Source organism: Phyllostomus hastatus, unplaced genomic scaffold (genome assembly GCF_019186645.2).
Source record: "Phyllostomus hastatus isolate PE091 unplaced genomic scaffold, TTU_PhHast_1.1 phas_scaffold_93, whole genome shotgun sequence".
Classification (NCBI taxonomy): domain Eukaryota; kingdom Metazoa; phylum Chordata; class Mammalia; order Chiroptera; family Phyllostomidae; genus Phyllostomus; species Phyllostomus hastatus.
This window is the reverse complement of record NW_025334042.1, coordinates 9539470-9558323: the sequence shown is the minus strand read 5'-3', so window position 1 is coordinate 9558323 and position 18854 is coordinate 9539470. Positions and strand designations below refer to the sequence as shown.

The 18854-nt window shown below is 41.6% G+C and overlaps 1 protein-coding gene across 1 annotated transcript in view; it reads left to right on the top strand.

Moving 5' to 3' along the window:
* Nucleotides 1-4139: 4139 nt before the first annotated feature.
* The window catches only part of MSRB3 (methionine sulfoxide reductase B3), a 171116-nt gene continuing 156401 nt past the window's right edge, over nt 4140-18854 (top strand). Inside the window, 1 exon segment of the mRNA XM_045829719.1 lies at nt 4140-4342. Coding sequence (XP_045685675.1) covers nt 4252-4342 — 91 coding nt within the window. The 5' untranslated portion in view covers nt 4140-4251.

Below are 18854 nucleotides of genomic sequence, written 5' to 3'. Positions count from 1 at the left end.
TATGAAAGCACTGAGGAACAGACTGAGGAAAAGAGTAGAATCAAGTCTCCCATCAGAGTCTTCTGATATGACTTAAAAAGTTCATTTTTGCCCCTCCTTCTCGTCTTACTCTGTCATGTAGTTGATTTTTGCATATATCACTTTATGTGATGCAATCTTGCCAAAAGCTAAACAGCTTTGCTAGTCTAGAGAGGATTATTTAATTCTCTATAATATTGAGAACCTTGTTAAATATTTTATCACTTGTTGTAGCATATCCACAGGCCAAACTGGCAGGATCAGGCAGCGCATCAGTCATGGGAATACATACTTCAAATCTTTCCATAATTAATCAACAAGAGGAATGGCTTCAACTGTGTAAATTTTTACAAAATGTCATTTGAGATGCAGGCAAACCATTTTACCATAAACAGAACAAAAATGCTCACTTTAATTTAGTCTTCTTTCAGTAGGGGTCCCAGCTGCTATAATGGTGCAGTCCATGTCATTTTAGTGCATTTGGTACCTGAGGACTTAAAGGGTGTCATGGATCAGAATCTGAGAGCAATTGGCAGGCGTCTCCCTTAGCCAGTCAGCATTGACTTGGTGTCCCTCGTGAGGCTGAGAAGATAGCTCTCCTCAACTCCATTCCCAGCCCAGCATATTGAGGCTCGGGACACACTTCCTTCAGTTCAGACCAGTGTTCTCAGCAGGGGGCGAGAGCGACAGCATTCTACTTCCTAGGATAAGGAAACAGGATTTGGGGAGTTTGGATTGAAAAACTTTCTTCTGGAGAGCCTGTTACATCTTCTTAGGAGATAATTTTCTTACTCTCCAACTGATCATTATTGATTTAGGAAATGGCACTTGATAAATAGTCATTGAATTTAAGTACTAACTTGGGAGCTTCTCACTATGATTGGACTTTTGAATAGTATCTAGTCCTAATGTGTCCATGCTTGTGTTTGCAGTTGTTGGCATTCAACCAAGATATTCCTTGGGGTCTGTGGAGTGGGGACTGTCCCAAAGCTTTGCATAGCGGCTGAGGGGATGTTACTAAAAAGCTGAGAATAGTATGTCAGAGTGTTTACAGCTTGCATGCCTGTTGTGCTTACAGATTCCATGAAAAAGGCTGCCCCTAAAAAAATAGAACCACAGTTTTCTTTGTTTTTGTTTTTGTTTGTTTTAGCATAGGTGACCACATTGTGCAGCAGGAGTTGAAGAAATTGGAGAGGACCCCTGGCTTGGAGGTAGCCAAACTGTAGGCTCAGTAGCTTATGAGATAGTCTCATGCAAGAACTTTCTAAGGGACAATGGTGATAGAAGCAAATATTTCCCCTGGAGCTACAGAGAGAAATGGCAGCTGGTGGTGGGAGCAGAACTGGGAAAAGCTGTGGTTGTGCAACCTGAACTATGGCTGTGCTCAGAGACATTTCGTGAGGAGCTGTGGCAGCAGTGTGCTGGGGCTGCGTCCTAGAGGCCCAAAAGCTGGTCGTGTGTACCTCTCAAGAGACTCAGGTTGGTGGGAGTGTTGATACCACATACATCAGTTTTTGTTACGATTCAGGTCTCCGGCACACACTAGGATGGGGGACGGATGGTAGATGGAAAACAGGGAAAGAAGTTACATCCGTTGGGTCCTTTGTCTTAAAAACAAACAAAGTTTAAGGTAATGTGTTAACATGATTGTTATTAAGATTATGATAAAAAAGATATGAGAGAAAATATTGTGAAATATATGATTTAAATAGCAGTAAAGTAAAAAACTCACAGGAATGTGGTCAGAGAGTAGGTAGAACTTCTCCTGTTCCTGGTACCTACCAAAGGTGCAGGCCCCGACCGCCCAGGCCCACAGAAGACGACTGGACAAGCAGGTTAGGTCTCTGCTCTTATTTCCACATGTATTCTTTACCTCTACTGCTTGAGGTAACCCGAGTGCACACCGGTTACTTAAAACCACAAGAGCCCAATGAACACAGCTTTTGAATGCCACTTTTATTTTAATTGTGGAGAAAATGGGACAGATTAGTATGGTAAAAGAATAAAACTTACTATGGACTTTGGAATGAGGTTGGAATTCCAACACTACTTCACCCCTTCTTGACAGCCTAATGTACTTACTTATGCCTTGGTCTCCTTACCGGTAAAACAGGGATTAAAAAAAATGAGCTCACAGATATCTGTAAAGATTAAATGAGATGTCATGTGTAAAACACCTAGCACAGTACCTGACACTTATTATGCACCCAGTAACAGTTTATTTTTCTCCTCTCTTTAACATACTCATTCAAGCCTTTAGAACAGCTGCTGGTATTGCTGTCATGTTAGCAGAGTTGATCCAGTAAATGAACTCTCCAATTATATTAACATAAATTAGGTGGTGATGATATTGCATTCTTTATAATTTTACACTTGTGTATCTAAAGTCAACTGAAGTATTTTAAGTATAGTCATAATTGTTACAGCTTTACAATTATTTGAAATAAGTTTTTCTCTACACTTAGGGAGTTCCTATATGTCAATCTACAAATGACTGTGCTCATTTTACTTTAGTTCTTAAATAAATGTTTAGACTATGGGCAAAGAACTATGCCAGGTATTGTGAGGAAAGAAAAAACAGGTGCTTATATAATCAATGTTTAAATACACAAAAAAGAAGAAAAGGCGGTAATGGTCAAGAGTTTCCTGAGTATTCCCTTCCCACTATCCAGCTTCTAGGTACCTAAATTGAATAATAATGCTGTATGTTTTTTAAATCTCTTATTTACCCTATCAGTTTATTTACTGTTAGTCTACTTGGGTCATCTCTCCTTAGTCCCACCATTACTGTTAGTACATTAAGTGTGGACTCTGTCCCTTTGCCAGGGATGTGGCATTTCTCAGTATCAGATGATTTACAGGGAGCCACTAGCAAATGGACGGGTTTTTGGCATATGGGCCTCAATACTTTGCCAAAATTGAATGTGTTTTGAAATAAAGTTTCTGATTTTCAAATACATATGGCATTTTCAAACAGTGTGATATACAAATTACCATACTTTAGTTCATGTTAGAATAATCCACACTCTAAATATGTTTGACATTTACCCCTTTAAGTATTTTGCATCAATAAATAATTTCTGTAAGCATCTTAACATGTTTACAAGTAATTACATAACATCGTACATCCCCAAGGCCTGTTCCATTAGTGTGAGTAAAAATAAATAAATTACAATAATTAAGACATAATTATGTTGCCTTGAAAAGCTAAGGGTCATTTGGACTTGAATCCTAGAGGAGTTATCAGTGTCAAAGGCAAGTGGGGGAACTACTGACTTAGGCCTGTAATCACACATCCGAGACTGACATTTGATCATCAGTGGTAGTACCTTTTGAATAAATTTCAACATTGCCCTTAAGACAAGCTACAATAATACAGAACTAGTGTAAGGAGGATGAAAAGAAGTTGGAGGCAGGAAGAATGACAAGTCTACACAGCAGCATTTAGGTAGTGTGAAAAACTATTGTCATTCAGCCCACCTTGACTCCATATGTGGTGTTCAAATATAAGTTTGGGAAGAGCCCCTTTGTAATCTTGGCTAAGAAAACACACACACACACCCCTCACACCTGGTGTAGAGGGTCCCCTCACCTGGAATGCAGGGGCGTGGTTTTATGTGTTGTAACGTCTGCTTGTTAAGCACAGGATGGCTCGCCTGAGTGTGTGCATAACTGGAAGTGGGGCTCCAGTCTCACCCACCCGCACTTAGAAGTATTTGCCAGATCTTATCCCCTCACTACCAAAGCTCACATCTGATTAGTGGAAGCACGAGTCTCCTCAAACCCCTTAAACGTCTTCCCACTGGTCCCTGGCTGGCTGTCCGGCCTCCCGATCCTGGCTTCTCTTTCCTAACCGTTCAGGGGTCTCAGGTGGGACCCGTGGGTGGGATGCTCGGCTCCGCTCTTGGGCCCCAACGTTGGAAAGGCAGGCCCCTGGTTCAGGGCTTCCCTTTCCCGGTCGCGCCCCGAGGCCGGAGGCCTTGGGGCGGCTACGGAGGAGGAGGAGGAGGAGGGAGCTGGCGGCCGCCGAGGCCGGGCAGCGGGCCCCGTCCGCGCCGGGCGCGCTCCGCCGTCCTCCCTCGCTCCTCTCCTTTGCTCATATTTGGACTCGGCTGCCCGTGCCCAGGAATTTCCCGTCATGCCTCCCGCCGCCCCGTCCGTCGCCCGGAGCCGGGGCGGGAGGAAGGGAGGCTCGGACAGAGGCGGCGGCGGCGGCGGCTCCCTGGTCCTTCCATGAGCCCGCGGCGGACCCTCCCGCGCCCCCTCTCGCTCTGCCTCTGCGTCTGCCTGGCCGCGGCCGCGGCTCGAGGAGCGGCGCAGTCGGGTAAGTTTGGGCTCCCTCTCTGCCACCCCTCACCCCTCCCACCGGACCCTGCCAAGTTGAAGTGGGACCGCGCCCCGGCGAGCTCCGGCGGCGCCCCCTCAGACTCCTGCGGGGACACCCCTGTCCCGAGACCAGGAGAGGCGAGGAAGGGGAGCGCCCCGTGCGGGCGGCGAGGGGTGGCTCGAACGAGGTCAGGGCTGGTTCGCCCCCGCCGACGGGAGGCGCCTAGCCGCCTGGCTGACACCTTATCCCGTCCCCGGAGCGAACCTGAGCCCGCAGAGGCTCTCACCCGGCGCGGGGCCCCGAGAGAGGGGCCTGGCGGGGCATCCTGCCGGAGGCAGGGGACGGGACGCCCCCTGCGGCTCGGGCGGGCGCTGGGGCTCCCGGCGGGGCCCCTGGAGCCTCCCGCTCCGCGCAGGTCAGCTCCGCTGAGGTGGCAGCTCAGATAACGGGCCCGGGTGCGTGGGAACGTGCCAGCCAGGCCCGCCCCTCCCGCCGCGCGTCCGGGAGGGCCGTGGGGCGCCGGCGGCGCGGGGGGCACGGGACCCGCGGGCGGGAGCCGAGGAGGTGCGCACCCAACGGCGCACCCACCGCCTGCGCGTCGCCTCTGCCGCGCCGCTGGCTCAGGGCCGGCTGGTATTTAATAGGCCAGGACCTAACAAACCCGGAGTTTGCCAGGTACTAGTTTTGTTTTGTTTTTAAGCGGAGAAAAAGCATCCAAATCTGTTTTTAAGCTTTACAGTGCACTATTTCAACGCAAACTATATGAACGAAAGGTGGCATTACATTATTTGGTTTAAGACTGTAGGCTATCAAGTGGGACAACTTTGAGTTCTTGGGTTGATTTTTAAGGATAGTTTTCTTTAAATCGTGGAAAATATCAGTGAGGAATTTATAAGTATATGATTATTATAAAAATTTATTATTTGAAAGTACAAATATTTAGAATTTAAGGTAAATATGAAATTGCATGAACTTTTATATTTGTGATTAGTATCTAACTAGTCATTAAAACTTCTCAGTTTTTAATTTTATCTGGTATGTAGTTACAGAAATGTTAATTCCTTAGAATTGAGATTTCTTAGGAAATCGTGCTTTTGTTTTTGCTACCAATACATTAAACTGTTGAAAATAAGATATGACTAACAAATAGAACACATAAATTAGTTGAAAGTTGAGTCTCTTAAGCTTAGATTATATTCACCACTCTCTGGCTATCTCTTCATAATACTTCCATTTACAGCATTGTTGGCAAAATAGATTTTAAAAGTTAGTTTTTTTCTATAGAAAGTCTCCAGGATTTATGTAACCTAACATTGTCAATTCAGATAAATAGGTTTAAAAATATTTAACTTTTATTAAATGTGTAGTTTATAAACATTAATTTAAGTGATGATATCAATTTTGTATTTGTTTCTGGTTAATATTGTTTTCCCAAAAGATCTGCTTTTTATGATTCTTACTTTAGTAGTAACTTTAATAGCACTTCTCAGGAAACACAACAAGTTCTAACTTCGCATTTTATCAGTGGTCTTCTAAGAAATACTGTGCTGCACCTTAAACAGTGGATTGTACAGGAGATAGATTTATGTCTTTTTTTCCCTTAGCGATGTGCTGACTTACCTAATGCTGTAGCCAAGCAGCTCTTGAAGACCAAAGCCCACTATACTGTGGCCCCTTGTTGGCAATTTCTAACACCAAGTTTATATTTAGATCACTTAAACATCTATTCTTTTAATTTTGATCCTAGCTGACATATAAGTCTAATTTCTGATGACTTTTATTAGGGCGTTCTGTGATAGTCTGGAATTTTTATATCAAAATGAGTATGTCTCGGCCATTTAGAATTTTGTCACAGTGCCTAAACTGCCTGTGTGCTGGGCTTGCAAGCATACATCATCCTAAACATAACATCATTTAGGTTTTGAATCAACACCCATTTTTTTGGCTTAAAAACTTTTTAATCCTCACCTGAGGATATGTTTATTGATTTTAGAGAGAAAGAGGTGGGGGGAGAGAAAGAGAGAAACATTAATGAGAGAGAGAAACATTGATCAGTTGCCTCCCATACGCAGCAGGACTGGGGATTGAAACCGCAATATAGGTATGTACCCTGACTGGGAATTGAACCCCTAACATTTTGGTGTATGGGATGACGCTCCAGCTAACTGACCCATCCAGCAAGGGCATTTTCTTTTCCTTTTTTTTGGCTTTTAAAAGTGTTTGTTCTAATATCTTAACTAAAATGTTAGCCCATTAGGTTAGAAATCTTTACTGTTTTGTTAAAATCAAGTAACACAATATCAAAAAAATCCCAACAGAGGTTTTTACAGATTTTTCCTAATTTATCCTTTTTTGAATTAAAAATAAAGTTTCAGTCATTAAAGAGCAATTTTAGGAAATAAAATTAAAGTGAAGAACCAGATACTTTTTGTTTCTATCCTAATTTGATCACAGTCCTTTTGATTTTATCTCGTCTGTGTTACTCATTATAGTTAGGGATTTGGTTGATAAATTTGGTTCTAATGTTTAACTTTCTTTTCTGTAAAATGATGAAGTTGGATACAGTTCCCAAGTCCCTTCTAACTCCATGATCCTACAGTGCTGTTTTTGTTTATACAATCCTGCAGAGCCACCCACCACATTGATTCAGACTTCTGATTGTCAACTTTGACTTGTTATACATGTTAAACTAGTCTACTTGTAGTCAGATCTGATGGGTGTGGATCCAGCATTAGGGAGCCTGCATCTGCCTCAGGAATGTCTTGATGCCTGGCACGTGTACTCACCTGCATAGAGTTCCATAAAATTAGGCTTCTGTAAATTTCTTTTCTTTCCCTGATACCAGAAAGTGCTAGTTAGGTCATAAGGTAAATGCCTCACTGCTCTTTGGGGATGGTTAAGTCCAGGCCCTAAAATGGTTTGGTATTCAGTTTTGGAATTTTGGTCTGGTTTAGGGATGCCACTGAAGAGAATCCAAACTTTTTTGTGGTTGGGAGGACTGTGGCTACTCATTTGTGGGCATTCCAGACAAAATGCCCTATATGGGTTTTCACTGAATTGGATCTACCCATCTGGTTTATTCAGAATTAAATTGGCTTTCATTGGGAAGGTAATCAGATAACTGTTTATTTAATTTGCCAGTTATTAGTTAGCATCTTTTATTGCTAACCAGGTATCTCAAGGTTTTCCTTGAATATTCCTATGTTTTCTCCTTCCTGGGCATGATAGGTTTTCTTTTTAAAATGCTTAGCAAAATATTGGATCTCTGTTCACATATTTGTCTCTACAGCATACCAAAGTTATACTTACGGCTTTTAAAGATATATAAATAAAGAAAAAGGAAAGAACAGTGGTACCTTGGCACTCGTTAATTCGTTCCAGAACTCGTAATGAGTAACAAAACCGATGAATACCAAATGATGGAACATTTTCTTTTGTGGAACGGCGTTATGACTCATACAAGTTCTAGCGAGTATGATGAGTCCCGATCAATCATCAAGTACTGAAACATGTTTTTTCCCGTTAAAATGTGAGGAGTATAGGTTTGGTGAGTTCTGAAGCTGACAAGTACTGAGGTATGACTATATAGGAGGGGTAGACCACTAATGAATTAACCAATTGATTTTGTAGAAGATTTTGGTTATTCCCTCATTTAAGCTTCTACTACAAGTAACAGAAATGAACTTGAACTAGTTTTCAGAAAAAGAAAGGAATTAGATGGAATCCAAATGCAGACAGACCTTATTAGGGACCAGGGACTGGAAAACCTGCACCTTCCCCAGTCTCTAGTCTTTGCCTTTCTTTGCTTCATTGTTCTCTGTTTGCTGACCATTTTGTTTCTGTTTCTTTTATTCATGGCTGAATGTGGCTTCTCAGAGGCTCCTAAATATTTACAGAGAGGCTTAATCATTTAGCCTCGATCCTAAACTGAGAGAAAGAATCTGATAGACACGGTTTGGGTCAAATGGCTGATCCAGATTTTTCCTAAAGTCTCTTCTAATTCTAGTGTTCTTTATGGAATGTAGTGCAGCCATTTACATAGTTTGATTTTATATTATTACTTCTCTTTTGTTATGGAGTTATTAGTCCTTAAAATGTATATTTTTCTCTTGATTGCAATGTGTGTGTAAAAGAGTGTGGCATCTTGGTGGGATCCTGGGATGTTAGATCAGTTCATTCATACTGCTACACTAATGCTGAAGAGAGAGCCTGTGGGGAATGGAGCTTGAGATCCAAGTGAGTTTTGAAAATCCTGTTAATAACAACTAATTCATCCTGCAGATAATCATCTGCACATTTTCAGGAATTCACTGATTGTAAGTGTTAAGCTCAAAAAACTGTTAAAAGTAAAAGTCATCAGATCTGGTCAAGATGGTGGCATAGGTAAACATGGTACTCACCTCCTACCACAACCACATCAAAATTGCCACTAAACTACAGAATAGTCATCATTCAAAATCACCTGAAATCTGGCAGAATGGAAGTCCTAAAACGAGGGAATTTAAAAAGAAGCCACATTGGGACTGGTAGGAGGGGCAGAGATGGGAATAGGCTGGTCCTGTATCCACGTGTGGTGGATAAAAATTGGGGGGATATCTTGGCTGTGGGGGTTCCCCCCTGAGGAGCCAGGGGTACTGATCTCACACCAGGTCCCACAGCCCAGGATTCCACTGCCAGAAAGAGAAGTCCACATAACCCCTGGCAGTAAAAACCAGTGGGGATTGTTCCTGAGAGACACAGGGGGCTTCCAGAGTCCCAGGTGTTCCTCTTACAGGACCCATTCACATATTTGAACTCATTTCCTTTGAGCTCCAGCACTGTGGCAGCAGCTTGAAAGGCACCAGGGGCATATAGGGAGGAACTGAAGTGTCTGGCATCAGAGTAAGGGTTGGGGGTACAGCTTTCTTCCAGACAGCTGACAGAAGCCATTGTTCCTGTGCTAAACCCTCTCTCTCGACAGAGCCATGGGCACCATACTGCATCTCCATCAACCTGGCTATCACTGTTTGCCCTGCCCTAGTGGTTTCCTGAGACCCCACCCCACCCAACTTGAAGGTCCACCCAAGCTGTTTCCAATGGCTTTACCAAACAAATGGCCTGTCTAGGCTCATGCTTCAGACTGTCCTAAAATCTCTCAAACAAGCATCATCTAGCGTCTGTCTGCCCCATACCTCTCACTAAGTGGCCCTAGGCTTGGCACTTACACAGCTGGCTTAGTTTCACAGCTTGGCCTCTCCTGGGTACCTCCAAGCCTGGCACAAGTAGCAGCTATCCGCAGATCACTTTGTAGCTCATGCCAGGTGGCCCCGGGCACAACACAGTTGGCAGCTGACCTTGGCCTGCACCTCCTGGGAGGCCCCAGAGCCATTGCACCTAGTGGACAGCTAAGACTACATTGAAGCACCACCCAGTCACCTCCACACTCAAGAGGCTGACTCAGCAGGCACCAGAGCCCTGCCAAAGTAAATCTTGCTCGGTGGGGTGTGCCTCTGCACAGCTGATCCTCCACGGTGGTTGAAGCCAGTCCTTATAGCTGATTAGCCTGAGAGAAAACTCCTCCCACTGATGTGCCAGCAGCAGTGAAGGCTCAACTACAATAGGAGGGTGTGCACATTTCCCTTGGGAGAGGGGGTGGCACACCTGGAGCACCAGCTTGGGTGAACAGGGCGTATGTGCCCTGCACCCAACAGGATACTTACTATATTAGGCCATTCTACCAAGCCCAGGAGATGTATCAGCTCTACCTAATACATAAAGAAAAACACAGGGAGGCTGCCAAAATGAGGAGACAAAGAACATGTCCCAAATGAAAGAACAAAACAAAACTCCAGAAAAAATGGAGACAAGCAATCTATTAGATTGAGTTCAAAACACTAGTTATAAGGTTGCTCAATGAACTCAGTGAGAACTTTAATAACATAAAAAAGAACATGGAAACCATGAAAAAGAACCAGTCAGAAATGGAGGACACACTAACTGAAATGAAGACTAATTTACAGGGAATCAACAGTGGAATAGATGAAGTGAGAATCAAATCAGCAATTTGGAATATAAGGAAGCAAAAACAATACCCAATCAGAATAGCAAAACAAACAAACAAAAAGAAGATAGTGTAAGGAGCCTTTGGGACAACTTAAAGTGTACCAACATTGACACCATGGGGGTGCCAGAAGAGAGAGAACAAGACATTGAAAACCTGTTTGAAAAATAATGACAGAAAACTTCCCTAACATGGTGAAGGAAATAGACAAGTCCATGAAGCACAGAGGGTCCTAAACAAGATGAACTCAAAGAGGCCCACATCAAGACACATCATAATTAAAATGTTAAAGACAAAGAGAGGATCTTAAAAGCAGCAAGGGAAAAATCAGTTATCTACAAGAGAGCTCCCATAACACCATCAGCTGATTTATCAACAGAAACTTTTCAGACCAGAGGGATTGGCAAGAAATATTCAAAGTGATGAAAAATAATGACCTGCAACCAAGGTTACTCTACCCAACAAAGTTATCATTTAGAATCAAAGGACATATAAAGACCTTCCCAGATAAGAAAAAGTTAAAGGAGCCCTGGCCTGTGTGGCTCAGTTGGTTGAAATGTCGTCCTGTACACCACAAGGTTAGGGGTCCAATTCCTAGTCAGGCATTTACTTAGGTTGTCAGTTTGATCCCTGGTCAGGATGTGCATAGGAGACAATCAATATTTCTCTCTCACTTTGATGTTTCCCTCTCTCTCGCTAACATCAATAAACATATTTAAAAAAATTAAAAAAGAGAAAGCGAAAGGAGCTCATCACCACCAAACTAGTGTTACATGAAATGTTAAAAAGGATTATCTTTAAGAAGAAGGAAAAAATTAAAAATAGAATGGCAAGAAATACATATATACCAGCAATTGAATCGAAAAAACAAAATAAATGAAAAGGCAGAACTGATACTCATAGATACATAGAACTTTTTTTTCAGAGAACATTTGGATGGTTGCCAGATGGGGGGTTTGGAGAGAATGGGTGAAAAAGGTTAAGAGATTAAGAAGTACAAATTGATAGTTACAGAACAGTAATAGGGATGGTAATTATGGCATAGGGAATATAGTCAATATTATTCTAATAACTATGGTGTCAGATGGGCATGAGCTATATCAGGATGATCACTTAGTAAGTATATAACTCCTAAATGCTGCAATGCACACCTGAAACTAATATAATATTGTTTGTCAACTGTAATTGAACAATTAAAGAGGGCTGGGGGAGATAGAAGAGGGCATGGGGGATAAATGTGATGGAAAGAGTCTTGATGGGTTGGTGAACACACAATACAATATTCAGATGAAGTAATATAGAATTGTACACCTGAAACCTGTATAATTTTATTAACCAATGTCACCCCAATAAATTCAATTAAAAAAGAAAAAAAATGACTTTTAAAAATGTAAATTCAGCCCTGGCTGGCGTAGCTCAGTGGATTGAGTGCGGGCTGCGAAGCAGGCATCGCAGGTTCGATTCTCAGTTAGGGCACATGTCTGGGTTGCAGGCCACGGCCCCCAGCAACCGCACATTGATGTTTCTTTCTCTCTCTCTCTCCCCCCTCTCCCTCCCTTCCCTCTCTAAAAATAAAATAAATAAAATCTTTAAAAAATGTAAATTCAAGAAAAAATATAAATTCATTAAAACTATATGTGATAATTAGAGACATTTAAAATAGTAGTAGTTCAGGGACCAAGATTTCATTATTTATTTTCCTGTTCCTCTTACATGTCCAGCATTTTCTACCTGTACCTTTCCTTTACACTATTTCTGTTGGTTGAAATAATTTTCTCTCAGAACCATTGAAGTCCTTAAGGCCTCCATCAAATGGTATTTTGTGAAGCTTCTTTATCTTAGTTTCCTTATGCTTCTGAGACATTTTGTCTCGGTTGGAGCACTGTTTTACCACTTTGCATTGTGAAGTCCATACATGTTCATCTTCTTCACTAGACTGTAAGTCCTATTAGAGCAATGAATCATCTAGAATTCTCATAGGCCGTTAGGACCCGTGTCCCAGGTATAACGATGTCAACTTTTTCAAATGTTCTAAAGTTTTTGACATCCAGCTTTGTCACCATCTTTCTGTTTTGACATTGGAGCTTAGTTGCACCACTCTTCTTTCTCAGTCCTTGTCTGTTTCCTAGATTTTACAGGTTTTTTTGTGAATATTCTAATTTCCTGTGTGAGGATTGAATACATAAAATGATAGCATATTTTTTCTGTAAATTGGTATGACATGGGGAAGAGGAGTATAGCAAACTCATGTGGGAGAAATCACCTTTGGTTGAGCACCCAGTGTTTGCCAGACCATGTAGGAGGGTAGGTATAAAAGAAAAATTGGAGCATGTATAAAGGAGAATAGTGAGAAGACAAAGTTTAAAGAAGGAAAATTAGGTTTGGCCTAGACCATACAAAACTTTCAATGCTTGCCTAGGAAATTTGGACTGGGTTAGTGAGCTATGAGATTACATTTTGGGGTCCTTGAAATGTCATGATCAGAGTTGAATTATAGCATACATTATCTAATAATTCAGAGGACGGATTGAATTGGGAGAGAACCACTGGACTACTAAAGAAGGGTTCTAAGAGTTTTTCAGAGAATGAAAACCTGAACTAGGTTAGTAGCCACAGGGTTGGAGAAATGTTGCTGAGGTAGGTTGGACAGAAATAAACAGTTAATTGGATATGGGGAAAGAGAGAGATTAATAGAAGATAATGTTGATGCTGCGCAGTTGAGAGAATATAGGCTTGTGGGTGGGGGTTAAGAAATAAGTGTTTAGACCTATTGCATTTGAGTTGCTGGTAGAGCGTTTGTATGGAGATGTATAGTAAAGTCAGAAATGTGAGACTAAGTTGGAGAGATCAGGGCTGGAGATAAACATGTGTAGGGAAGGTTAAAAATAAAGGAGAGAAGAAAACATTTGTTGACTGGAGTAAGAGGAAGGGCCTAGGAAGTGCATCAGAAAGAAGAAACAGTTTGATCTGGCTTTCAAAAATGCCCAGTCAGTGTATAGCATTCTGTCTATGAACTTTTCTTGTTGAGGGGACATAATATTTACTCATTTCAGTACAGGTGAAACATTGAACAAAGGATACTCCGGCCGAAATGGCCTTTCTAAAGTGCAAAATTGTTGCTACTACTTCTGTGCTTAACCTTCTTCATGGCTTCTTATCTTTCCTAAGATAAAGGATTAACTTCTTAAATGTCTTCATCATCATCAAGCCTTGCACTCCTCAGTACCCTAGGATTCCTAGTAGGTGTTCAGTTGGCCTTGAACATGCACCTTCTGCTCGGTCTCCTCCCCATTCCTCCCTTCAGTTTCTCCAAGAACGTGAAGCAGATGTTATTCCCAACAGGTGGCATACTTCTTAACATTTTGTTTTTTTCCGGGGGTCGGGGGTTCGGGGGGTGCAGGGAGGGTGCTCTGTATGGGCATTTTTATTGCCATGGCCAGGTTCTTTTCCCCTTATCTCTTTAAGTATTACCTGCAATCTTCCACTTCGGTTGGCCACCCTGGCCACCTATACCCAGCCCCCTGACACTTGGCAGCAATAGCCTGGAATAGCACTGTTACCTGGCGTTTCTGTAATTGGGTTACCCAGCTGTGTGCTCGTTTGAAAACATTGGGACAGTTTCTTGATATGCGACTTTCTGAAGGAAAATGGAGTGAATTTATGTCATTGAGAGGGCTTCAAGTCCACAGACTGTGGAGGTTTTTAAAACGTGGAGCTGAAAGAGAGAGAGAATGCTGGTGTAGGAAATGTGTTCTCGGGGCCTGGCTTCCTGACCAACTGGTGAATCCTGGTTCTGTGTTTCTAAAAACAATACATCGTTGATAAATTTGTCTAAAGTGACATAATTTATGTTTAATATACAGGATTAAGAGTAATTTCTTACTCAACTTAAAAAAAGCGATTCTCCTATATACTACTTGTACTTTGTTAACTGTGAACTGAGAAAATACTTAATAGCAAAAAGCCACTATCACATTTGAAATGTGTTTTTTAAAATATAAAAAGCATTCTCATATGTTTGGAAAGCATGCATATGTGAAAATTGTGACTTACAGAGTTTACAAATAGTACTTGATTTCTTACTTTGTGGATCCTCAGGGAAGTTCTGCACTCACTTTCCAGCTGCTTATTGTGGTCTCACTTTTGTTTAAAAATTGGAGCCATAACTGAAATTTTAGACTGACAGGAAAACTCTGTCTCAACATCCTCTTAAAAAATTGCTTGTTTTTTGCCAGGCATTGCACTTTATGCTAAGACTGGGCTACCAGACTGTCTCAGGGATTAGTATATGAATACTTCACAAAATTATATTTTCAGGTATATGAGCATCACTCTTAGGGCTATCGTGCTGTTTTTAAGATGAAATGTAGTAGATGATTTGCATATAAGCACATATCTACAGAATCCTCATTTGGGCCATGGCAAAACTGCCTTTTATTACTGTAAGTTATACAATGAATCTTTATGGATTCTTGAGTTCGCTCAAGAAACCATATTTTATTTAAAGGCAAAAATCTCCCACAAACAAACAGAAAAACCCAAAACAAACAAACAAAAAACCCCAACCAATCCTTTAGGAAATATGTTAAACTTAGTGCAAATTTGAAAATAAGCCTGTGCGACATGTTAGAGTGTTTAAAAAACATCGGGAAAAACCTTATAAAAACCAGAGAGCCCCGAATTTTATGTTTGTTTTTTCATTTCTCCTGTTTATATATTGTGTTTGGTTGTCAGACAGTCTGAGCATGGTTGGGGTTTGGAGAGATCTATAGTGACTACTATAGATGGATACTTAATTTTAGATTAGCAGTGTGTAAGGAAGGAAGGGTTGACCATGTATTTCTATAAACAGCCTAAGAGATTAGTTAGGACAGTGGGTTGGGGGGATCCACAACTGATCTTGGAGTTCTGTTCTCATAGCAATTGAGAACAAAAAAGAAAAAGTACATGCACTGTAGTTTTTGTTCCTGATTTCTTGGTGTGTGAGTATGCCTTCTACTTAGACCATGTAGGGGGCTGGGGAGAGGATAGGTTGAAGGCATAAGATGTTTACTTAGGTGCAGAACTATTTGAAAACATGCATACTCATGAGAATATTGGCATCCTTGTATCTATGTTCCTGTTGCAAGGGTGTCAGTGTAGTGTGATAAAAAGAATATTGTTGGAAGACTGGGTTTTCCTAGTCTCATTCTTGCCTAAGGCATTTCAGCTCCTTTTGCCTCAGTTTTCATATCTGCAAAATGAAGGAATTGGACTGGGTAGTACCTGATATTGCTTTAACTTTAAGATTCTGTAACCTATAGGTTGTCTGAAAGTCTTCAGGTAGCTTTCATAATTTCTAGTGGCTACATCATTAATAAATTATACAAGATTGTGTCTTCTCATCATTAATATGCAAGATTATATTAAATGCTCTTCTGTAATGAAGATCTTATGTTTGAACTTTGTAGGCCAGTGTGCCCAGAAATTTGATCCATAGGCAAAGTTACATAACCCGTTTAAAGATTTAGTATTTTTTTAAGGGATAGATTTCAGTGTTATTAGAAGCATCATATTGAATATCCCACCTGAATTAATGACATTAAGCACTAGATATTATCAGTTGTTCTAACTGTAGTGCTAAGAATCATTTATTTAGGATTGATGATATGTTTCAGATGGGGGAAGTCCTCTTTTATCAGGATACACTCCCAGTAGAATTTGCATTTGACCAACCTAGAAATATATTTAACTTTTAAAACTAGTTAATTTGGTTTTATCATTAAAGAAGATTTTCTCCATTGAGTTTTAAAGGAAAAAACCTTTACTAATTTGGCAATGAAAAAGAGGATTTTCTCTTTTTTTAAGTACCTTCTTTTTTAAAAAATATATATCTTATTGATTATGCTATTACAGTTGTTCCATTTTCCCCCTTCACTCCCTTCCACCCTGCCCACCACCTCCCACCCACATTCCCTGCCTTTAGTTCATGTCCATGTGTCGTAAGTTCTTTAGCTTCTACATTTCCCATACTATTCTTGCCCTCCCCCTGTCTATTTTCTACCTATTGCCTATGCTACTTATTCTCTGTCTTTTCCCCCTCTCTCCTCCTCCCACTTCCCTGTTGCTAATCCTCCATGTGATCTCCATTTCTGTGATTCTGTTCCTGTTCTAGTTGTTTGCTTAGTTTGCTTTTGTTTTAGCTATGGTTGTTACTGTGAGTTTGATGTCCTTTTTTACTGTTCATATTTTTTATCTTCTTTTTCTTAGATTAAGTCCCTTTAACATTTCATATAATAAGGGCTTGGTGATAATGAACTCCTTTAACTTGGCCTTATCTGAGAAGCACTTCCATTCCCCTTCCATTCTAAATGAAAGCTTAGCTGGATAGAACAATCTTGGATGTAGGTCCCTGCCTTTCCTGACTTGGAATACTTCTTTCTAGTCCCTTCTTGCCTGCAAGGTCTCTTTTGAGAAATCAGCTGACATTCTGATGGGAACTCCTTTGTAGGTAACTGTTTCCTTTTCTCTTGCTGCTTCTAGAATTCTCTCCTTCATTTTTACCTTGGCTAATGTAATAATGATGTGACTTGGCGTGTTCCTCCTTGGGTCCAACCTCTTTGGGACTCTGAGCTTCCTGGACTTCCTGGAAGTCTATTTCCCTTGCCAGATTGGGGAAGTTCTCCTTCATTATTTGTTCAAATAACTTTTCCACTTGTTTTTCCTCTACCCCTTCTGGTACCCCTATAATTCGGATGTTGGAAGGTTTAAAGATATCCTGGAGGTTTAAGCCTCTCCTCATTTTTTTGAATTCTTGTTTCTTCATTCTTTTCTGTTTGGTTATTTCTTTCTTCCTTCTGGTCCCTTCCATTGATTTGAGAACCAGTTTTCTTTCCATCACTATTGGTTCCCTGTGCATTTGCCTTCATTTCTCTTATCATAGCCTGCATTTGTTCATATAATTTATGACCAAAGTCAACCAATTCTGTGAGCATCCCGATCACCAGTGCTTTGAACTGTGCATGTGATAGGTTGGCTATCTCTTGGTCACTTAAAAAAAACTCGATTTGGGGCTTTTAATTCTGTTTGAGCCATCTTTTTTATTTTATTCTATTTTTTTCCTTTGGTCTGGTTGCCCCAGTTACGTATGAGGGGCGGAGCCTTAGCTGGTCACGAGGGCGGGGTACCTCAGTCGCTGGATTGTGAGGTGGTATGTGGGGGCGGGGTCCTAGAGGGAACAATGGCACCTGCTCCACTCTCTCTAGGACTTCAGTCCCCTTTGCCGCTTCCCACGAGCAGATTTGGCCCTTCTGGTGCTGGCTCCCAGGCGGATGGGCTTGTGTACTTTCTCGGACCCTGTGGGTTTCCTCAAGGAGCCTCCTGTGAGGCTGAAAGAATCTCCCAGCCTCAACTTCCACAGGTGTTTTCAATCATTGCCTTCAGGCTTTGTTTCTCGGCGCTGGGTCCTTGGGTTGCGCGGTCTGTGTCGCTGGCAGTTTTCACTTAGTTTTTGCGGGAATGTGTGGCTGCGGACAGCCAGTTGCCTTGCGTTCCTCACCGGGTCTGCTCATTGCCTCCCGTGCCCAGGGTCTGCCACCGGTCTGTCAGCTGCCCCGCGCTTCTGGGGTCCGCCAACTGCTGCCTGCGCCTTGCACGCCCGAGTCTGCCAGCCACTGCTTTTTCCTGCCGGTACCCCTCCCCTACTCTTCGTAGGCCTCCGACTCCGCCCCTCCTTACCTGTCTGGATGAATGGTAGTCAGACTTCCGTTCAGTTCATTTCTCTCTGTTCTGGTTGTTTTTTTGTTTCTAAATTCTTGTTGCCCTTAGTTTTGGTTGCGCGAGGAGGCACAGTGCGACTACCTATGCCTCCATCTTGGCCAGAAGTCTTAAGTATCTTCTTTTGCCTTTAAAATGTATTAGTAAGTTTTTGCCCCTTTATTATAACTTATTTTACACAAAGAGACTATCTACATGCAGCATAAACAATAAATTTTAAAAATACGGGCACACCTGCTCAGCAGAAGTGAGCCCCTGAAGCTGCCTGTGTGACCTTTGCTAGCAGTAAACATAGTCATGTGCTTTGTGATGATCACTTCACCCAAATGATAACTGATAAACTCTTGCTTTTCTTATAGTTTCATCCTTGATATATCTCTACATATTTTATGTTTTGTTTTGCATGTTTTGGAACTCTATATTTTCCATGGCTTGCTTTTACCCCCTTGGCATTGTGTTCATGTTATCCGTACTGGTATACGTAACTCATTTTTAAAAGACTAGCATTTAAAATTATCTCTGTGTTTTTTTACTTTTAATTTATTTCTCTTCCTTGCACATTTATCCACCTGGATTCTTGTATTTTCCCATGGAGTCATACCTTTGTGTTTTCTCCCGTTGCTTTTCAGCTTCACCGTTCATATATCAAATAATAATAATGATAGTGGTAATAACAATAGCAAATACTCACATCCAGATCTTACTATGAGACAG